Below are 25,291 nucleotides of genomic sequence, written 5' to 3' on the forward strand. Positions count from 1 at the left end.
CCGCTTTTCCACACAATCGTGAAAAAAAGATTAATTATTCGAGAAATGAATTTTGTCGAGAGAGAGCGGACTTTATACGTGCTTAATAATATTTATATATTAACATGAAGTCGAGGCATCAGGATTACGAAACTTCATCGATAATGCTCATGATGAACTAATACTTTCGAGAGAAACGGAAGTTCTCGTTATCTTCGTTCATTTTATTATTGTAGTTGCGCAGTATGATGCGACGATGGAAGAAGGACAGTACAAAAAGGACGACTGTCGACTTCAGTTTTATCAGTTGAAATCCACTGGGCGGCTTAAAAAGTTTGGATGTTACTAGCACAGTAACTCTCGGGAGAGCTGTCCCTTGAGAAAAGTGCTGATCGTGTGCCTTTTCCATGCACTCGTCCTCTATCTCGTATAACGTACTTTCTGTCTTTTCGTTTCGTTCTCTTCGAGAGCGAGAGACCTTTTCTCTCAATGCGACAAACGTAAATACAATAACAACTTTATACCGCTCGTGTCATGTGTGCATCGTAGTTTCTTACTTACTACACCATCGACAGCGCGCTTTCTTTCAAAAAGGAAACTTTTCTGCGCTTCTATCAGCGACTATTTACTCGCGAACGCATCTCGAGATTCTCATGTCTTGTAAGTCGATGTGTGCGTACTCCTCTCCTCATTATTGTTGCAAAATTATATATTATTCATGTAATAATAACAAAGTCTACGCAAAAGCTATTTTAAATGAAAATAAATTGTCAGAAAATTAAAAAGTTAAAATTAAATAGTTTTCCCTCCCGAAATATCGAAAATACAAATATTTTTCTCCGGTTTTGTAGAATGATTTAAAACGAAGCTCAATAAGCTTGGTATTATCAAGATACTTTAAAAACGAACGTGAAAAAGTCTTCTTGAATTTTTTATTCCAGAGATCGATAAATGTAAATCAGATTATAACAGCAGTTAACTTGGTCAATAGATTGCATCGTTGTTTACTCGCGCAACAGTGTGATAAATGTAATAATGCTACTGAATGAAATTAAAAGTACATAACGATCAAAACATTGAATTGTTACGACAAAAATCGTCAAATTCACAGAATTAAAACTTCGCGAATATACTGAAATGAGAATCTTTTTTATTTATTTTATTTTCAGAAAAAAATTTTAAGTAACTAAAAACTTCTGACATTATTATTCAATCAAGCTTCCATAATTTCAATTCTCTGATAAGAAATCCATTTCCATATAACTCACATACTCAGGGATGCAACCAATTTTATCTCAACTATCGATATCTAATTTTTTTTGATATCTTCCTTTTAATTTTAATCTTAATCTTTTATAAAATCTTCGCTTACATGCAAATAGATTTTACTACGAGCTTCGTATCTCCATTTATACTTTCATTCCTCTCGTATTGCTTTTATACTTGTATAATTTCCTTTTTTATTTTCGATCAGAAAATACAAGTCGGTTATTACATTTCAAAATTCTATTTCACGTTATAAATATGAGATAAAAAAATAATAACCAAAAACTTACTTTCATCAATATAATTTTTTATTCGGTTATTCAAAAAAAAAGAACTGAATGTGAAGCGATTTTACTATTTTTTTTTTCTTTTAAAATGAGTTGTCGAGCTTGACAATAACTTCGATCGCTGACTCGTTTTCGTAGAAAAATTTTAGTAACTATTCACACGAATGGTCGGGCAGCTAAACGAGAAACGTTAATTCCCCTCGTGACAAATTCCCGATGAAGCCTTCGCAACGACGCGACGCGACGATGGCGAATTCTCGCCCGAGTTTCATCGAATACAAATTGCACCGCCTCTATGAATTTTTTATGAAGTTTCGTCAGGATGCTACGTCAACAAACAGCGACGCGCAGGAATGATTTTGCTCGGTGGACTGTGGACGAAAGATTAATCGACCAATTTTTGCGGCAGACTGCATTGTTATGCGCTCCTTTTTATAGTGCATACATCGCGCATAGAAATGCCATTACCCACATCGAGTTGAAACTAAAAAGAACCAGCCTCAATCAAAATAGAACGAGACTCGTCTCGACGTCATCTCGGAGAGATACCAGAATCCTCGAACAATTGGTATTTACAAAATCTGGATCGGAGTGTTTGTTAGTACGACAAGTAGCTTATCGGTGGTTCGTGTAATCCGGCAGTTTACAGTGCATCGTAATCGCGTGGTTTATCGTTGGTTAGACTAATAGTATAGTTTATTGGAAAACCAAATAATCGTAGGATTTATCGATACACACATCATACTTAACAATTTATCGGTCCAAGAGTCCTTATTCGCATACCTGAATGAACACAAACTTCAAAATGGTATATTGCGACAAAGCAGATGAAAAGAGACTTTGGTGATTTGCAAATTACGAATATCGTTTCCTTGTACACGTTCTACTAATTATATATTTTTTTAGAAATGTTGCTATTTTTCATTTCTAGTCTTTCATAGGCAAAAGCTTATCACATTGCCTTCTCATATGTTAAAATATTCTAATCCATTACCTACTTTTCATTCTTCTGTTTCTTTCAAATCAGCTACTTCTCACTATTATTTCTCATTTTTAAATCAATATTTAAATATTTTTCTTTTTACACCAGCCATTATATCTCTAATTATATGTAGTACTTACAATTTACAAAAAACTACTTTAAAACTACTTTAAATAATTTATATCACTAGTAATAGCTTAGTAAACATAATCGACTTGCATACTCTTAATGTTAAATGTTAATGTACGGTATCTTAATATCATGTACTCAACATATGAGTTATCCTTCTTGTATTTTTACTGTTGTTTTAATTATATGAAAGGTCTGGAGTATTATTACTTATGCTTCATAATAAAATGCTTTTGTAGTCTCTATATTTATGCTTTGTATAATAATTCATTGATATATTATAATAATTCATTTTCACTTGTGTGCACTTCAATAAAGTGGTGTTCTTATTGCCATTAATCTTTTATAAGAAAGAAATATAGATTTTAATACGATTTTTGCGAATAGAAAAGAGAGAATAGTATCTGAAATGCAGCGGGCATTGAACGCGGGAGGTGAATCAAGATGCCATTTCGGGAACCATCCAACAATAAATGGTCATATAGATATTGAACGGCTAATTCACAGAGTTAGGGTACGGTCAAGAGGAGGCAGAAACGCTGTAATAGCCATATAGGTAATGCAGTGATCTCTTCATTTCCGCCTGCCAGGCCTGCCGCGATTTAATGCATTTCATCCAATTTCCGCCACCACCGTTAAGAATCCAATCGTTACCAACATTGCATCTGACTACTGACCCAGATATCGTTGCTTTTCCGTACCGATATATAAGTCACGTTCAAGTCGTACATGAAAAGGACAGAAACGAACAAACAAACAAACAACTCGTGAGCAAAGCGAGATAAAGATTGTTTGTGAAAAGTTAAATCCAAAATTTATCATTAATAGATCATCATGCGTAATAATCACGCATACACGATTAGCTCATTTTGCAGTTGGCATTTAGAGAGCTAGAAGAACTTAAACCATTACCGGCATGTTTAAGGCTTCACAAAAAAAGAGAATTTCTGCACTTTATCGATTTTCCACATCTCAATTATTCTCTGGATTAATAACTGGGTCACTGAAATTTATGCCGCGAAGTACTGCCATTAGATTCAACTCTCCACTTCTCCATTATTCTTAATGCGAAATCTTCCACTCCACAGAATAGAACGCGAAAGTCTGTGGCGCAATGAGACGCATCGGCCACTGCATTGATGGTGCATAGTGTGATTTTTCATTTAAGTTTCATTCACTTATACATACAACCGTGACCTACAAGCAAACCGATCACTTGGGTATTCAATCTGCCAAACGAACAATCCTCGTTCAATTCTGTGGACAATTTCGATGTACCAACATCAAGGTCTATCTGCTTGCTTTCGTTCATTTTTTTTTTTCTTTATTGATTACCGACAGATTGCAAACAGAACGCAATTAATTCAATGCAAAATGAGAAGAGTGATTAAAAATGTATTTTTTTACACAAAGTGCATTGAAAAAATTTAAAAGTTAATAAATATGAACATCTAACAAATAGAAATGCAGAGAGAAAATATATACAAAAGTACCTTTTGACAATAAATTGTATTTATTTGATTATTGGAATCATTATATAAAATGATTAATTAAAAAGTATTTCGATTATTATAAAAACATATACAAAACACAATTTATTGTACATTTAATTTGTTCTCTGAAAGTATGAACGAGTTTCTTCCAAATAAGTTACTAAAACATATTTAAGATCCCATAACTATCGCAAACGTAAGAAATAACATCGAAAGAGATAAATATCCCGCGGAGCCATCTAGTACAAGGTATCGTCTTGAGAGTCGTAAAAGCGGGATATATCCTGCGAGGATAGCTATATGTTTCCGAGTTTATATGAATGCGTATGGCAGCGGGAAGATGTTAACACAAGAGATGCCGGTTGGTATTCCAAAGTCGAATTTACACCCTTTCCCTTTTCACATTTACATCGAATGAATTTAAAGTGAAAAAAAAGAAAAAAGAAAATCACACAAACACAAATTTTCTGTAGGAAAAGTCGTTTACGTTGTATATTAGAAATTAAAAGCGAATTAGTGTAATAAAAGTTAATTCTTAATACACACGATTGAGTTGAGTCAAATATAATATTTTTTACTTAAATACATTCTTTATCAAAAGAAATAAAAACGAACTAGCTTAATTTAGTGAATTGAACAATTTTTTTTCTGCGTGCAATAATTAAAGGCCAGAAAATTATCGTGTTTATATTAAATGTTAAAATCTGAAAAATTGTGCGATTTATACATAGATGGATATATATGCGCATGAAATATTAAGTTTTTTCACATTGAATATCCAATATAGTTAACTTGTTATAATACAAATTTGTGATTCGCATTCTTTATGCTAATTTATTCGATCTCATATAGCATTCGCTATGACATCCAGGATGATGGATATGGTTTACCATGTGATATGATTTCGACCCCCGTATCTTCACGATACCGCATTGCCGAAGTCATAGCGAATTCGACGACGCACATTTCATCTCATCGGGAAAGGGACAGGAATCCGATTCGGCAATGTCCTTCGAGAACGTATCCCTCTTGAATCTGTATCGATATACACGTTCCTTCGTACGTACGTGGCATTTCGTCGTTCTCGCTCGTCGAATTCCCGTAATACCATGCGACAAGATTCCGAGACACAAGTCAAATTCGATCAGATGAACGAAAATGATATGATAAAAAGCTATTCACAAAATTTCAACTAATTACGCACTCGACGTTATTGCCCACTAGTTGATCTAATTGCTAACGTGTCATTGAAGGACGATCGATTATCATTTTCCGCTCCGCATAATTTAATTAATAATAAATTACATTATTATTGCAGCCGTTGACATAACTGCTATTTCAATTACAAAATATTCAGCCGTGCACGCAAACAACTTCGTAAGAATGAAAATACGTTTCTTCGGTTTACAGTTCCGTTCCAAAGTGCGAAGAGACTTAGCAGTTTTTCACTCCGCGTCCTGTACTTTGTCCTCATAATTCTGCACCCCGTTTGCAAATGCAAGATGGAATGTGCAAACTGGAAAAGGAAGAGTAAACGGAAACTCTTCAACGAATCTCAACGAAACTTTTCTCCTACTATAATTCCAACTTTACAAAACGTCAAGTTATCGTGCGACGAGACTTTCTGAATTTTCTCGCGACCGCGTTCTGCGACGCCAAGTCGGTGTCAGTATTTGGATGGCTATTCAAAATTTGTTAAATACTATATAACAGAATTTACTTTTACCAAAAATTAACGATGCTCAGAAAATACAAAATAAAAAAATTGAGAGATTAGAAAGTAATATTCCAACGATTAATTAAATATACTTTCGCCTTTCGTCCTTGGCTTCTTTCTACAAATAGAATAGAAATATCGTGCTCAGTGGCCGAAAGATTCTAGTTACACCACTGCTCGAAACTTTCTCGAGCAATTTCAAGCGTAATGATGCACTTATCGATGAGTCAACGATTAGCTCGCGATCAAGTCCCACCATGGCTTTTCGTTAATTACGGTGAAACTCGAAGAACGGATGAGCGTTATTTGCGAATATCATTCCAGCATAAACACGGCTTTTCTTTCGCGCATTTTCTTTAATTGGCGATTAGAAAGTCTACATGAGATGTTTCCATTTCATCCGATCTCTCATTTTGAGGAGCAATGTTCGTAAATTCACGCGCATGACGTCGCATAGTAATGACAGGCCATTTCGCTGTCCTAATGGCACTCAATCGCATTCGGCGAAGAACTTTATTACATACTACCACGCCTAACGACATAATCATATATCATATAATGACTTGTCGTGATTGACGATGGAAACGGGACAGAGGAAATGAAAGAACTCGATCGAACAGCGATGCAAAATAATATGTTCTGATTTTACGGTTTCGCCGCCAATCGTTACATGAATTAGCAATACTGATTCGTAATACGAAAATTTAATTGGCGATACTGGCGATTAGCGGATTGCAGTCATCAGTTACGTTGAGTTTAGGCTTGATTACGTATGTCACTAATTAATCTGTCAATTGCGGGAGAAGTTTCACATCAATAACTTCCGTAACTACGTTCAAAATCGAGAGGATGGTTAACGATGTTAACCACTGCGTTGCAACGCGGCGACTGTAATCTGATGTTAAGTACATACATACATAAACTAGATCGTTTATAAAATATTATTACATTAATCGATTCTTAATTTACATTTAACAACTATGCGTTTACAACTATGCGTTCGTTTATTGTAACATATTTTTACACGTTCATCTTCAAATCGATTTATTTCTTCAAGTTATATGACAAAAAACGCGTTTACGCGATAACACGCAGACTATACTTGTTGTTAACATCGCATAGTCATCACGTGCGATAATCGATTTAGTGGTTTCAATCAACCACCAAAAAAAAAAAAAAAGCTTTCAACGACCGAGCAGCCGCCGGCAACGAAATGGAAGCGACGCAATAGGGAAGAAGCCACGACGCGAAGAGAAACGATTACGCGGTTATACAAGAGATAGTTAAAAAAACAATCATCAGATCATCCGGCGAGATCTCGTTTCGCGCGATAATACCGATCCATCTATCTCGCGAGAATTCGTGCGTGATGAGACAACAGGGGTCAGCGATCGGGACAGAGAAGCGAATGAGAGGAAAAGGGATGGCACCTGATGGCTTTTTCCATGGGCGTACTAGCGCGAAGTGGTCGGAGCACGAAATGAACTTTGGAAAATGGGAGATGGCCGCTCCGGTTGATGTGCACAGCGGGAAAAGGAGAAATACGGCAGTCCCCGGCAATTTCCCGATGTAATAACAGGCTCTTGTTCGCGCGCAAAACGCCCGGGACTGGAGAACCCCGAGATATTGCTTTATTCAACGCGGTGAACACTAGTGAGTTGCAAAGAGGCTTTGTTACTCGTCCGCTTCTTTATCTGTTCGTCACTTACCGAAAGCGGGAGAGAACGAAGGGATGTATCGTGCTTAATCCTGCCATAACGAGCGAACAGAAACAAGGCAAAAACTAGTGGCAGCGATATCTAATATACAGAACACAAAAGACATATTGAACATATCTGTTTTCTGTGGGTTATTGGAAACGACATACTTCGCGCGAGATATCAATTCTTTTGGAAGAGCTACCTCTCGGATCCGCGTCACGAGTACCGTGTGTAGAATCAATAAAATAAAATGCCTCTGAAGCAAATAGCTCGAGGTACAAAAAAAATGACTACGTCGCATTGTATATTATATGTGCGATGCAATATGAATGTAACATAAAAATTATTCCGGGTACGTTACATCCGAGTGCACAAGACGTGTGCCTTGTTTTGACGATTTTGAGTATTGTTAATAAAAATAGAAGCACAAACATCCTGAAATCGGGACTTTAATTCAGAAATTTGTCAAAGCAGGGTCGCAAGCAAAATTTTTTTTTAAAGTCAAATATGTAAAAAGATAAAATATTAAATTATTATTTAAATTGTTACATTAAAAACGTATTACTTAAATGTATAATTCAAACATTAATAAAATATTTTATTTAAAATTATAATATAAAAAAGAATATAGTAGAATCTATATAGTTTTTATATCTAGGAGTTCATTAAATTAAAAAATATTTTTGGAATATGAAAATTGTGATTAAGCATTTTAGAATTATTAAAAACATTAACAATTTGTTATAAAATTTTTTTAAAAAGAAAACTCCAAGGGGGGGAGGGGAATGGCCCTCATGGTTCGCCAATGTCGCGAAAGGTGCGGAAAAAATAAACGTCGTCTGCATTTATTGCGCGGCGAAGTCATCGCGGAAAGCAATAAAGCGGCGCGGAAATGAAGATATCGAGTATAATAAAAGCTTCGGGTAAGAAGAACGGGAAGCTCGTTATTTAATAAGGTCGGCGAAAATGAGAATCTGATTGTCCACCCGGGGAGGCGCGTAATTGCAGTCGATAAAAGATGCAACGAAATGCGGCGCTTCATAGAAACTCATTTGGTATCTAACGATATCAAGAGATGTCTTTTTGTTTTTGTTCACAGGTATCACCAACAATGTATCACGATGCGCCCTCCATTCAGCTTTCTCGTTTGCATATAGCGTACACGAATGTGTCGCATATTCCGTCGCAACGCGGGCAGTCTAACATATTGATATCTCTGAAACTGGGGCAACGGGTTACTTAAAGTTAGAGCTTTTAAAACTGGAAAACTTCTAATGTGCTAAGTTAGATTAAACTAAATTAAATTAAAGAACTATTTCCGTGAAACATGAAATATCTGCCTGCAATAAGATATGTATTCGTATATCTTTTCATATCCATGCAAATTCCATTTTACAAAAAAAACATTATATTATAAAATATTTGTATCTTTCCTTGATCTTTTCAACATCATGAAAGTTTTTAACCTTACGATAATATTATTCAAGCCATTACATTCGCGGCTTCCATAGGAAAAGTCATGCCATTATTCATCCCTAATTCATTACACAGCCTTAGGACCAAATCTATCCAAGGTGGATTGGAAGGAAAATGGGAAACGGTCAGGTTTTATCCCACTCTTAAAACCTGTAAATAAAAATAGCTCCTCATGTCAGTTTTAAATTTCGAATTTCGAACCGGATATCGGAAAAAAGATTCGAGATGGTTCTCAGCTATACGATATTTTTTTCCGGGTGAAAACCTCTTCCTCTGGGGGATGAATAAAGTGAGGGGAAAAGGACGGCTTCACGAAGATGACGGCGGAAACAAATCTCGCGGGACCACAACGGCCATAAAACAATCGATGAGGTAGTTCCGGAGCACGGATATGTCCGCTAAAAGTTTTAAAACCCACCCGGAGGAGGTGTTTAAAGGGCATCGGCGCTTCAATGATGAACAGTCCTGGTGCCGGATCGAACGCTTTCAACGACAACGACGACGACGATGAACGTGATCCTTCGTTTTTCCGTTATTTCCGTTTTCTACGGAGTCGATTATCTTTGAGACTCAGTCGCGCGTAAACACGCTCTCGTCAAGTAGATGGCGTCTTAATTTCTTTACGATCGCAAAATTGCCACCACGGTCCAATTATACGGATGGTGACTTTAACGATGTTATAGCAGCTGAGAATTGCTCTATGAATGCATGATGAATAGACGGAGACGTGGGAGACACGAGAGACGTGAAGCGAACGAAGCAAATGCTATCGTTGCGAGTTGAAAATACTAACTCGTAATACCATTTATTCTCAAGCGATCTTGTTTATAAGTTTTAAACAGTAACTCTTTATTTTAATCTTATTTCTGAGACCATCTAAATCTCTTTTTATGTGGACCATATCAAATACAATCTTATATTTATAAAATATCCCCTCAAAAAGGATAGAATATAAAGAGAGAGATAGAGAACGAGAGAAAGAAAGAGAAAAAGAAACAAAAGATAGATCTGAAAAAATATTATTCTATCCAATTTCATGAGAATTTCGTGCAAATACATCTTCGTCCTCATTTAGAATTCAGCTGGCGAATTTCTAGCCACGGTTGCATTGGTATACGTATGCAAGGACGAGCACGCAACTAACCCACGTAACGTAATTGCGTACGCGCAGAGTCGTGGAGGACGAGGTTAAAGAAAAATCGTCGCGAAGTTATGTAGGACTTGTTCAAGACTTGGCGCAAAGTTCCCTTAATTAATCCTATTAATTAGATACACCGTTGTCGCAACATCTGACGACGCTTGAGACTCGACGAAAATTCGCGCGTCGCATAAACTTATCGTGTACAGGTTATGAAAGATCATTAGGAATAAAGACGAATTTACACACCTTCCTTTTCATGATCGTCTTATAGTTAATTGTCATAAATGAAAAGGAAATGGAAAAAGTGTATGCACAATATTTCCGTGAAATAATTAATTAGCTTTCTCAAGTGACAAAAAAATTGTACTGCAGAAAAGAACAAGTTTACTAAAAATTTAGTTATCTACTAAATATAATTTATAGTGATTTTTTGAGACAGCCATAAATTAGTAATTGTTTTCACTATATGAATTATAGTAATCTGAACACTAAATTATGATCATAATGATCATAATATGTATTTATTCAATTATAACATTGTATATTAGGTTATCTTACACATAAATCGTATTTGCATATAGTAAATTATACTATAAAATGTTGTAACAACAAATAATTAGAAGTATGTAGACTCATTTATATAGACTATATTTATTACTACCAAGATTTGGAAATTGGTAGCAAAGTTAGATGGTTATTACAAAATCATATGACAAATGTAATCAAATTATTAATCTAAACGAAATAATTTGATAATTGTGACCAAACAATTCCTTTTATGTAATAAAAAAATGTATACAAGTTTGCTTCAATATTTCAAGAGATATGATATCAGGAGAAGAACTTTGCAAAAACTCGAGAAATATGCGTAAGTAACGCTGACGATTTATATGTTAGTAAAGCGATTGAAAACTGCGCGCGCTAACGGAAATTACACTCTACCCCCAAGGAGTTGCTTGCTAGCTTACATTGGATTATGTATCGAGCAAATTTCCTAGAAGACAGTATAGTTCTTTTAATATTCACTTGGATCGCAAAGTTTCAAGACCGAGAAAAAATATATGATGTCTATCCTATTCAAAAAGTAATTACAGAATACTTTAAATGACCTATTAAGTAAAATAGTTTGACAACTTCATTATCTCTCGCGGCTAATTAAGTGACAATTAATTTGCGAAATATAATTTCTCTCTCGACGATCTTTCTTTTTAGCCTTTAAACATTTTTAAACATTTTCTTTGCACATTTTACAATATTTACATTTTCCAATTCTGAATATTAACGTTTTTTATTGATAAATTTCGAATGTTCCTTTCATTTTCAGAAAATTTATTTAATCTTGATATTTGAACTATAAATAGAACATCATCGATGAAATGAAGGTGAGAGGTCTAAAGACAGTTTCTTTATTCCCAATCCAGCCATCCCAAGTAGAAAATCGCGTCGTGGAGAACACAGAAAGCTTGCTAGCAGAAGGATTTCCGCGGAACGCAATTAAGTGGCGTAATGAGATTCCTATGACACCGATGGCGGCAACTTTTCAATGCGCGCACAAAAACAGCGGAGCACAACTGTGGCGATGGTTCCATGTGAGAAATTCGGAAATGGCTCAAGTTAAATGAGCATTCTCGCCTGACGAAGGAAGGAAGAAGATCGGATGTCGCCCGTATGCCTAATTAAACTTCCAAACCCCCTTGGGCTTTCCGGTAACGAGACATAAGGCGGCTTCGTTAACGCTTCGGCGGAGTGACGAGATAAGCGAGAGCACGCGAGCCGAATCAGTAAACGAAATGTGAGCAGAGATTTATAATGACTGATAGCACATTCAGAAACTGAAATTAACCTGCTGCTCAGACAGGTGTTGCAAAAAATGATAGTGTCACGTAGAGTTACATGACAAAAGAAATGAAAGAGAATTCCAATGTATGCACATACTAATAATGTATCACATGGATTGTGGACAAATTCCGCATCCTAAACTTCCATAATTTTTCCCTGATTTCCAGTTTTATGGCAATCCTGTATCACTTTCGGTGTGAAAAAAGTTAACTTTGCAGATTTATCTACAAGTATACGTTTTCAGGATTCCATTTTAAATGCACAGCAATGATATGTGAAATAATATTCTTTGTACGTCGATTTGTAATTTTTTGTATATAGTTAAGTATATGGGGAGAAAGAGTAATTAATCTGTCCCACGGGACAAATATTCTCCAGTAATCTAGCTTCAACTATAGCTCCATAATGTTCCATAGCTGCCGTCTCGCCAGCATTAGACTGGTACAATTAAAATTTACGCGATTTAATTCAAGTGTCGTCCCGTTCTCTCTCTCTCTCTCTCTCTCTCTCTCTCTCTCTCTCCTCCTCCTCTCTCTTTCATATGCGCACACGTGTTCATAACAATCTCGCGGTTGCATGCATCGAGCGCTTCGCACCGATGGCAGGTAGTCTCATACGAAACGGAAACGGAGCACTTAGGGCAAATATTAATGCGACCATTTGCATTTTAAACGAACTCGGCTCGACGTTGCGCTACCATGGAGATTTTCAACCGCGCCAAGAAACCGTCGGAGGAAAGAACATACACGACAAGGAGAAAGAAAAAGAAGAACTTTATCCACCCTATTCTCCGCGTATTTGCATATCCATGTTATTTCACAAGATTAACTTTTATCTTTTGCCAGCAAGTCCGCCGGACGGTCGCGATAGAAGAGAGAAAATCGGCGGTGATCCTACTCGGAAGTTGTTGATCGTAAGACTTTTACTTTACGCCAGACGCGCCGTAGAAACTGATTGCAAAAGTACGATAAAGTTGCCGGGACGCGCAAGTCTCTGTGCCATGAGAAAAAGGTAAATCGCGGACTTCGCGGACTTCGCGGCGATCTTCCGGCAACGAAGAGTTAATTGAATTTCAAATCTTTCTTTGAGGAAAAAATTATATTGCACGCTCTGTGTATTTTTAATAGAAGATATAACAAAAGGGATCGGTATACTTTGAATGAAAATACAAATGTTACGACAAATGTTCCATCCTGCAATGTAAAAATATTACATTGATTGATCAAAGATGATGCATGAGATTTGCTAGGAACTTCTGTGTTTTCAACATTAAACTTGGCCGCGAATTAAGATTCTCACCAAATTTACATGAAATTAGTAGAGAAATCAAGTTTTCTTCTATCTTATGTGTCTAAAGTTTAATTCGGCGAAATCCCTCAATTTTCAAAACTAATTGACTTCGCAAATATATCTATAATTTAAGCTCTCGCAAAAGGGAGACACCAAATTAAAATGTAAATTGCGTTACAATACTACGCTCTGTATATTCAAATGTTCCACGTATTAATTCTGTTCTCAGACTCCGATAATTCCTCGGACGATCGCTCAGGAATAAAAATAATACGTAAACGTGATGACAGTTCTTGAAGTGTTGCAAGATAAATGTAACTAAGAAAATACTACATTATAAAACAGTATTTAGACACGTTTCATTATTTACACATATTCATAATATCGTCGTCCCGAGTAATCCGAGTATATGCCATTCGGAAAGATCCATAAAATGCGGAAGAATCGTATTTGAAATAAAGACGGCATTATACTCAGTGTGTGCATCCGCAAATACGCGAACATTATAAAAAGTTTAAGATTGTGACTCAGGCAAAAGAAAAATATAGACGACTATAAAGTTAGTAAGATTCAGCGGAACACGTTCACTGCATTTATCCCATTTATTGGCACCGCGTACTCGGTGGTAAACATAATCATATAATTTCGAATTTCATTCGTTTCGCCAAGTTTTATTCCGCTGGTAATGTTTCTTTACGGCGTTTCGCAAATTCCACGAAATTCGTCAAGAGTTTTAATGAACTAGCAGTATTTCTTTAATCACTCCATTTTTACGAGCGCAATGATACCGATTTAATTGCACAATCGAATACATTTCTAAAAACAGCCGCCCCATCGATTTATTGCACAATGAAAAGAAACGGAAAAAATACAACGGCAGATGTTTCCTATTCGCGATGGAAATCAGAATCGGCCAATCGTATGAACCGAATGGCGTCATAAAATTTCATGTGCCACGGCGAGATGATTCTTTTACGCATACGAAGGAGTCTTCGATCGAATATCGAATACACTTTCCGCGGCTTCCCAAAGTGACTTCGAATGAAGCTGAGAAAAGTACTTAAATTCTTCACTGCGTGATTTGAAAATTCTAACTCTCTTTCAGAAAGAAAATTACAGATTAAGAATTTGTACACAAATTCCTTTGGTTTGCTTCTCTGATATAAAGTGAAAGAAAGCGTAGTAGATTTAAGATACGTTATATAATACTATGGCATCCAGGTTTAATATCTCTCTTGCGCTCAGGTTATTTTTCTTAAAGACAAAGAAACAAAACACTTGGGAAAGTCCATAAGAAACGAGTGAAATTCGGATCCGACTCACTCAAGTTGTTATCTGCTAGACCACCTAGAGAGAGAGTCCTTTAAGTCAAGGAGCTTTATAGGAAACTAACATTGATAATAAACAGTGCTGAGTTGCCTCCAAGCGTTCTGTCCAAGATCGCAAAAATAAAGATATCATATTTACAGTTTAAAATGTTTATTATCTGAGAATATACAAAAACTCACTTTTTATTTATTGCTCATATAAAAATTATTTATTTTATATAATTTATTTTAGAAATACAAATACTTTCTTGTATACCTGCGAAATGTAAAACGAGTTTGATGACACTACTACTATGATTATAAACTCATTTTTATATATAATATTAAAGATTGTAGGAATAAATATAAGCTAAAAAAAAATTACGAGATAATTCTGTTAGATAAAAAAAGTAAAAAAGAAACATGAAACTGTTCAATACAAATAATTTATCAAATAAGAATTTAAGTGTCAAATCATACAAACAGTATCAACAATCTTTCGAAGATATTTTAAAGGATTCCACATTTCTGGGAGGGAAATCTAATATTACAAAATAACATTCTTTTCTCAATCTTTACGAATGACAAGAAAATAAAAACCAAAAGTGGTCTTTAATATTTTAGCTATGAATGCCTGAATTTCAAATATAAATGTACGCAAACGTGCACTGCGTGTATCTTCGCCATCGGATATTCAAATCGCACGATATTGAATGCAGATTCGGCAGAAGATCATATTATTATGATTCGATAAAGTACACCTGCGCGTTATAATTGAAAAAATCAACTATACAAATTAGTGCTTCCTGTATTATTATTTGTTTCATTATAAGAAAGACATATGATAATATAAACACACGTAATTATTCGATACGTACCTGATTTATTTAATTTAAAATAAAATTTAGTTTAAATATAATTTTTAATATCAATAATTTTAACATTAACATGTTAATCTATGATACCCGATAAAACGTATATCGCACACACATACAGCTGATTAAAACGTATAGCTGATTAAAACAATTCTTCATCAAATCGAACACGAATGATTTATTATCTCTGTAAAACGTATTAATTTTCATTCGATGCGTTCTAACTATCAATGCGACAAAAATTAAATTATCGAATCGGTAACAATCGATATAGTTATACAATCGTAAATTCAATTTTTTATCAATTTTCATTGTACTGTTATTCGACCTGTAATTGAACCTAAATTTTGTCTGATTGAAAGAGGAATTAGCCCAAATTAATTGGAGTGTCTGTTATCAAATACTACATAATCCGTTGAAAGTGGGACTCTTCATGCTTGCTGCCAGTTGGGATTGTGACAAATCGAACGTAAGGGAATGCGGGAAAGACGTCGCTTTATCATATACAAAGAGAGTAGAGACGCGATCTTGTGTCGTGACACGAGACTGGCAGGAGAGTTTAGACGTCCGCCCGCTCCTTTTATCGTTCATCTCGCGCGACGCGAACAGAGCGGGAAATAGACTCCTAGTAAACGCAAATTAGATCTCGAAAACGTCTGCCGTATATGCGCGTCGATCGGATTGACTACGCGGGGCACAAAGACGACAGAAAATTGAATTCCCGGATTGAATTCCGGCCAATTTCGACCTAATTTCCATAGCGGCGTGAAACGCCGCCGCCTATAAGCTGATGCAAAAATTTCAAGCGTCGTCTCGTGATCCCAAAAGTTTCTTTTCAAGTAGATACATGCTTCACATGCTCTGCATGACACGGGTACTTGCAATGAAAACGATACAACGAAAGCAGAGTATTGTCAAATGGTCGATATCGCGATAAAAAAGCTCCACTCAGCAAGCTTCGTATAAAAGCAGTCAGATATATAGGAATATATGAATATACTGGATGTTTAAAAAAAACTATTCAACATTTATATGACGAATCCTCAATTTACTATCAATAATATGAGAATATCTCATAAAATATTTCGTACAAGCACTCATTATAAGATCCATAGAGCAACATTAACAAAAAAAAACAATCGAAAATAGAATTAAGCCAAGAATAAAAAAATATTTCTGACATAAAAAGCACATTATACGAAAAATAATTTTATAAAAAATTGTTATAATAAATTAATAAATATCGATTGTAGAAGAAAATTGATTACGCTACTCGAGTCTGCGAAAAAAATTACAAAAAAGAACATGTATAACTTTTCCCAATTATTATTTTTTTGTTAATCTTACTAGTTTAATTATAAATTAAAAGTTTCAATAACCGATGATTTTTTTTTGCATAAACGAAGACCAATTTTAAAAAAGTTAAACGTATTTCTTTTGTAAAATTGATTGGCGTTATAACTTTTTCCCTAATTAATATTTAATAATTTATTTATAACAATTAATTGATCTTTATAAATTGCTTTTCATATCAAAAATATTTTTTCTCCAGTCTTATTTTTAATTTTTTTTTATTAACTTTGCTGATCTAATTATGTCTTGATTATATAACAAATGTTCTATAACATTCATTATGTATAACAAAAAAATTATGTATAACAAACCAGATTTTTTTTTATTACACCTTGCGAGCAATGTGATATAATCGGAGTAATAATTTGTTGATCGCGCAGAAAACGCAAATCTACAAGAATCTCGCAGGTGGGAAACCTAATAATGCAATGATCAGTAAAATCATGACCCAGTTAGACTGCTTGACCCACTTGGATGCATCGTAATCATCGTTGATGCACGATATGGGCTGACATTAGAGGTAAATACATCACGCTGTCGGAAGTCTCCTATTGCCTTCTTGTTTGCCTAGGATACACCGGTCGAGTTAGTTTGTAGTCTTCAACAAAGATCGCAAACGTCGGAGTTTTGGCGCGCGACGCAATTTTGTTTGTTGATTGGTACACGTAATTAAAGTTCTATACTATTTGTGTAATGTGTAATTACTCGTATCATCCGGATAAACGGACTCCTTCAGTGTGTGTTAAAATCACATACGTTGGTTCTCCGGTGGAGAGCCGCAGATTAACAATTCGGGCAGTGCTTCGAATTATCCGGTATGCCGAATCTACTGAGCAAACATAGTTATCGCAATTAATCGCAATCGCCGATAAATCGTATCACGCATCATGAATGCGTATCCGCAATCGCGTATCAGAAATATCTTTTCGAATAGAGAAGAACGAGCGAATAACGAACGTGTATAACGCACGGAGAAGTCTGGAGATTTATTTTCGGTTCATCCCGACCTTGAACGCTATTTTCACATGATAACCGGTTCCTTCTCTACATACATGAGAGAATAGCGCGATTATCGAGTCATGATTATGCCGTTGAAAAACAGATTAGCATATTATTTGTAACTAATTTAAAAAAGCTAATTCAAGGAATAATATCATCACAAAAAATAGATTATACAATATTCAAGCATATCAAATATAAAACGGCATTAATATTTTTAATAGTAAATTATAATATACATTAATATACAAGCACAGAAACATCAGTAAGTCACAAATAAGCATGAATAAAGATAAGATCAAATGAACTCTACAAGTGTTACATATTAATAAATATATATTATATAATTAATAAATATATTAATGTATAATTATATTAATATATAATTTTTAGATTCGTCTTTAAATATTAAATATCAGAAAATTATTAAAATAAAATAATATTCCTAATCTCCTTTGTCGATAACAATTCGTAGACCTTGAAAGATATCGAGTTATTTGTATAACATATTAGTATAACTTATATGTTGTCTTAGTTTTAAATAGAATCGATGAAAAGAAATGAGAATCGATTGTCGGGGAAAAATCCTAGAGATGGTCGTGGGATGACATCGGGTCGGAGATAAATTGAATACGATCATTCCGATACCCTCCGTTACCATCTCTCTCCCTTCCTGCCGCCGCAATCTCGGCGTAACTTATAAGAATGATAATGCAGCGAGTCGACCGGAGCACAAGGAGTGTGTAATAGAAACCAAGAAATGAGCCAGACAAGACGAAGGTATGTGAAGGGAAAAATATTTCCTATGAGGGTTCTGAAGAGAAAGAAACACGATGTCTCCGTATGAAGGGAGACATTTTCAATTCCACTTACCTAATTCCGTTTAAAAAGTAAAATTTTAAAAATTTCCCTATAAATCTAACGCAAAATACGATTGAAATATTTTTCCTTAAGATATTTTATGTTTAAGATAAAATAGCTAAATATGTTTCTCACAGATACGCAAAAAAAATGATACTCAAAAAATCTTGAGAAAAATCTTGAAAATGATCTTGCAGTTACAGCGAAAATTATTTAAATACGAAAAATAGCTGAAATAGATAAATTTTTAATTCAAGTACTGCGATATTGAATATGTATTGCATCTAATCATATAGATGGCAGAGATAGAATTTAGATTTGTGCTATAAATTCTATACGTATGATAGATCTAATAGAATCCCAATATTTGACTATCTAGAGTATCTATTTCAAAGTTCAAACATGATCTTTCGATTATTAACTAAACGTGATCTTTTGTTAGTTTTTTATATCATAATATGTATATATATTATATATGTACATTTATGTGATATGTTTCTTCGTTAGTGTAGGATTGCAAAAATGTAATTTACGAAGAGCCTTTCCGAAGCTCCTTTCCAAAATACAAAAAAATCATCTAACGACACTACCGTGACAAATCGAGATTTCAGATGACGCCGACTGTATGTCTTCGCGACATCTGTTGCTCACATGAGAGCTAGAACCTAGGCCAAGGTACCTTCAAAACTCTCGTAATACGTGCATTAACCCACTAAAAGAGACACGCCTCAATGCAAACTATGTCTCGAGGTCGTCTTTGTAATAAATCAAACGTTCACAAAAATGTCAACTGAATATCTGCTATATACCTATTGCTATATACAAATTAATTATGTAAAAACAAGGATTATGGAAACAGATACTCAATTGAATGATAAATTTATTTCTAATGTATAAGAAATATATTACTTAATGCACGAATCAATATCAGCGCATTGAAAGCACGCTCTGAGAGATAAGGTAACATTTATTTTCGCCGTCTATCGTTAGAATTTAGAGGACTTTTTAAACAAATTTATTAATGCTTACACAGGATGAATATATTTGTAATCGATCTTTAAACATGCATATTTTTTCCGATAAGAAGCAACATTCAATACATTTCGATAGCCTATCGGATAAATTGGACAATATCTGTAATCTTTATGAAACCACTTTGAGTCCCCCTAACAAAATCGGCATTTTCGAAAGATAAAAAGCAATTAGGAAATGTAATCACACAAAGCTTTCTAAATTAACGTAAAAATGATCGAATATGCAATTACTCTTACTCAGAAGTTGCATTCGTGTATAAAGCGACAAAAAAAAGCATCAGATCGCGAGAAGAGCGAGAGAAGTTTCTTAGTATCAAAACCGAGAAAACGCCCACGGTGACTGTATAAAGTAAACTTTGTCGGTACGCGAAACTTTCTTCTGTAAATCGGCGATCGAGATCGCTGTCTACGCGACTCACTGCTGCGCGAATTCGTAGAAATCATTGAAAGGACTTGATATTCGCGAGCGACAATCTTCTACAAATCTACATCTATCTGTCGATTCACGAAGCGTCCAACTTTTAATCCGATTTTCGACGAGTCGACAATCTTCATCGTTGAGACGAGTATTGTCATTTCTTTTTGCATCGCATTTACGCTCCCGCGATTTTCTGTACGAAATCGCAAGTCTTTCTTCGAGGTGTTGTTGCGCAACACGAGGACGCACTTTCTTCGAGCTGCAAAACGCGTACAATTGTCCTGACCCGAATCGCGTCTGGAATACTCTAGGGAGGAGTTTGCATGATGAATCATTCAGACGTCGACAAGAACAGGGAACGATTCGACTTCACACATTGCTCTCTCTCTCTCTCTCTCTCTCTCTCTCTCTCTCTCTCTTCAGTAGATTTTGATTAATCATAATTTGGTATTACATGGACAACATTCTCTTTTCTCCCAAAAAATGAAAACAAGGTCAAACTTATCAAATAATATGCTAACAAATATAAACGTCCTGTTACATTCTAGAGATGAGATTTTTGAAATCCCGAAATATATTAGACGTTATCTCGTAGAAAATAAAAAATTATATTTAATAGGATGTATCTTGTTATTCTATCAGAATAATTGTCCTTTATAATTAAAGTATGTATCATACATGTATTTTAAACAAAATTAAATTATTATATACTTTATTGGAATAAATCATTAATAGAGGATACATTCATATTGTATTATTTATTAATGTTTTGACGTTGAAAGAGACAGAATGATTAATTTCAATCAGAAAAGCAAATATATGAAGTCAAATATTTTCTCGTGAATACAATTAGGCTAAATCATATACATTTCTATATCGTATAACTATAAAGCAAATTTATAAAATCAAATATTTCTCGTAAATTCAATTAGGCTAAACTAAATTGATTAATTTATTATATACGATTTGACATCAAATTCGAGATATGATGATCAACTTTAATTGAAAAAATAAATGCGTGAAGTCAAATATCTCCTCGTGAATATAATCTCAAGGCAAATTTGGTCTATTAACACAAAATGTATCTGGATTGTTGATATGTAACTTGCATGGCAAGATAAGCGTTTTGCGGCATATTTGATTTACCTAGCATGAATATTGCACGGCGTAAACACGAAGACACGCGGTCAGAATTCGGACGAAAATTACTTGCAATTATTCGGTGTTTATCATCAAATTCTACTTATGTACAATTGGAAACGGAATGCCGAACGTTTGCTGTATTTTACACACACACACGCGCGCGCGCGCGCGCGCGCGCACACACACACATTTTATATATATATATATATATATATATAATGTGCGTGTGTGTGTGTGTGCGTGTGTGTGTGTGTATACATATATATATATACATATACTTATATACATGTGCGTCACGCTAGCAATCTATCCATTGTCAATGAGAACAAAAGCGTATGACTTACCTTCTCAAGACACTCCTGGCCGATGGCCTTCGGGTCGACCTGTACCTCGAGGATAACGGAGTTGGCCTGACTGACGAGGCACCACATCTTCGCGATCGCTCCTCCCTCGGCGATGTTCGAATCTGCGTCGAATTAATCCCTCGCCGTACTAAAGCCCGGCGACTTTCCTCTTCACAAGAACCAATATGCACTCTTATCGCGACCGACGTTTACAATGAAAACGAAGACAATAATGAAGATGACGTTAATGACAATAACAACAGTCTCTCGTTATCCGGATACGCGGCTGGTCGGCGACCGGTCGTCCCCGGAGGTACGTTCTTTGTCATAACAAAACTTCAAAAGCTACGTACGTGCACAGCTGTCACTGCGACGGGCTCGCGCGTTATGACTACGTACAACGTCGACAACGTGCTCGTTCTCGTATCGGAGACCGAACGCGGCTTGTCGGCTTCCATTTCTCGGCACGGAATGGCACACGCACTAACCGCTCGTCGCCGCCGCGGGTCAGTTCGCGAAATCGAATCGCTCTCCGGCCGCTCGATCGAGTGGCGCTAGCGCCGCAGCTGACACTACCGTCGAGACTGGCACACGAACACAGATACAAGCAAGCGGAGGACGGAGGAGTCGGAGTGGAGCACGTACCGACGCGACGTATCGTCGAGTACGCGGCGCGTCGGCAAGAGGAGGGAGAGAGGGGAGGCGATGCCACGACGGGAGTTAAGTACAGCTGATCATCCCTACTATGACGCGCGGCGCGGCGCGGCGCGCATGGGCGCCCCCCACCAGTGGCGCACGCAACGGTCGCGGTCGTAACGTTGATGCATCACGCGTAAACAAAACGTGCGGGGCGAACTTTGGAATCGTTGTTTTATGTCTGAAGCCTGCAAAATGCTCTCATTTATAATTTAAATCAGGTTTCAAAGCGGAATTCTATTTGTAATTTTGTACTTTGTACACGTACGTACATTCTGATTCTTTAAACGCTTCTCTCGCATCACCGGCATTGTCTGAAATAGAAAAGAAAGTATAAAAAACCGTTATCCCTCTGAATTTAAAGCAATAAATCTATTTATAAAACGAAATTTCTAACTAATTAATATAATATGTTGTCGAATTTATGTATATTAAATAACAAAATTTATTTATGTTATAATACGATAATAAAATAATATACTTATGTCAATTATCAATTAAATTAATCGAATTTTGGTCAAACTTTTGGTTCATTTTAACAATTAACGACAAAGAGACAAAATAACAAATAAGAAACAGACAAAATATCACAGTATTATAGAACGTGCAAATATTCGGTAAAAAATTTTTGAATATGTATGAACATATATAAACATGCGTAACTATTTATAAACATGTATAATTATATATGAAATATGTCCTTTTTTCTTTTGTAAAATTACTTTTCAGTGTAATAGAAATAATAATATATTACTATTATTATTTTTATTACACTGAAAAGTAATTTTACAAAAGAAAAAAGGACATATTTCATATATAATTATACATGTTTATAAATAGGTACGCATGTTTATGTATGTTTATACATATTCATACATATTGATGACAAATTTTTTATAATACAAATATATAATATAAATCAATCGGATATAATAAAAATCAGTTTGGAAATTCACTGACCGGATTGTAGTCGAGCTAAGTACGTTCTCAGCTACACCTGAAACAATAATATGTTCTAATTAATTTAATCAATTATAAATTTTATTGCACATTCATTTCTTGATTATTTCGTTATTTCAAGAAGTGCAATGTTTAGCAAATATTTTATACGTGACGCGTAAAATATATATTTTTTTAAATATTTTAATGAATCTTTCGCAAATATATTTTTTTAAATATTTTAATGAATCTTTCGCAATCGTATAGACGCGTCATTGTAATTATGTACATATTAATTTAAAATGAATTAATCTTAATAATTAATATAATTAATTCAAGACTTTCTAATGAACAATTATAATAATTATTAATATAGTTAATTCATGAGATGAATAATTAATTTAACACCTCATCAGCTAAGGTAAAGTACTTTCATCTTCTCGCAAGTTTCATTTCAGAAACATTTCTTCTCAGAAAACGCCCGCGTGAATCCCATCCAGAAAACGATAAACGGAAACGAACCTACTACGCACAATTTCGAAACTTGATTCGTCGCACTTTACCGTTGAACAAATTCATATTCATACCGCCATGTTGAAATATCAATATGAATCGCGCTTTGTTCCGCGATATTTCTGTAGCAAATTATTTCGTTAGACGCATATTTACGATGATCTATTTCTTTGACACATTATGTCTCTGACATCGATCGCGTCCTGAAAAAAACGACATGGTATTGCGCACCCAAAACAAGGATCGACGCTCTCCTTCTCATTTCGATGTTTATATCAAGGCACGGTCTCGATTGTATACGACGAACTCGTGGTAGTTACACACTCGTCGGTTTAATCGGCACTTCCGACACAAATTCGCACCTATAATGCGTTCTTAATGGACAAATTCGCGATTAATCACGGAGCAACTGCCTTCTCCATCCGATCCGAAAAATCTACCAAACTGTCATGGCGGCCGGACAGCGGCCAATTGAGAAAATTTGAAATGTGAACATTTGAATTAGTAGAAGTCAGATGCTTTTTTTGTACTTCTCAGTAAGCTGTATATCGATTCATTCAATGTTCTTTATAAGGATGAACGTGAATAGACGTGTGAAAAGTATAAAAGACGCGAAGAAAAAAAAGTAGAAAATATTCATATTCCAAATTGGCGCGAAGGACGTTACCAGTTACATTTATAAGTCTGTTCTAAAATAGTAGTGTGTCGGCGTACATAAACTGGTCAGCCAATCAAATTCTCTGTACAGGCCGATATTTATAGTCAGTTCTTATTTCAAGATTTTAAATATATAAGTAGACAAATAGATAAATAGACTAAATAATGTTTTAAAATGCTAATAACTGGTCGAGTCTTACCTTTAAAATGGTCTTAAGTTTTAAAATGTCATAAGCCAATCAGAAGTCTTTATTGTATTAGTATCTTAGACATTACTTAAGATCTTAAAATAAGAACGGACTAATGCTTTTCTTATTTTAAGATCATCTAAAATTGGCTTATGACATCTTAAAAACTACAATTAAGACGATCTTAAATATAAGAATTGATTGTAAATACCGAACGTAAATATAGTCAGGTTTTAGATATAAAATTGTTTTATCTTTAATGCGACTACGCTCTCGATTGTAGTCAGTAACTCTTATTTAAGAAACTTTATTTAAAATTTTTTTCATTGAGCTGATATTTCTATTTTTATTTTTAAAAAGTCATAAAAAATATCATAGACAGGAGAAACCAACGAAATACATTATTTTTTTGCTACATTTTTTATATAGAAATGTTTATTTTTAAAGTCTTGAAAGTCTATTTTTAAAAGAATGTATTTTGGATTTCAGTAAAAAAGTTATATATAATATATAATTTAGGACAAGAAAATTATATAATTAAAAATTCTATTATAATTTGACATTAATAGTAAATAAAAAGAGCGAAAAATCATACATTTTGGGTTTTTCTTTTCTTTTTTTACATTTTAATTGTGAGATTAATTCGATAATACGTATATATATAT

General features: G+C 34.8%; 1 protein-coding gene across 1 annotated transcript in view; it reads right to left on the minus strand.

Moving 5' to 3' along the window:
- Positions 1 to 22,127, minus strand: part of LOC108691907 (E3 ubiquitin-protein ligase MYLIP) — a 159,466-nt gene extending 137,339 nt beyond the window's left edge. The window contains exon 1 of the mRNA XM_018199861.1: positions 21,634 to 22,127. Within this exon, the coding sequence (XP_018055350.1) occupies positions 21,634 to 21,720 (87 nt within the window). The 5' untranslated portion in view covers positions 21,721 to 22,127. The remainder of the gene's footprint in view (positions 1 to 21,633) is intronic.
- Positions 22,128 to 25,291: the final 3,164 nt, after the last annotated feature.

This window comes from Atta colombica, unplaced genomic scaffold, assembly GCF_001594045.1.
Source record: "Atta colombica isolate Treedump-2 unplaced genomic scaffold, Acol1.0 scaffold55, whole genome shotgun sequence".
NCBI classification, from domain to species: domain Eukaryota; kingdom Metazoa; phylum Arthropoda; class Insecta; order Hymenoptera; family Formicidae; genus Atta; species Atta colombica.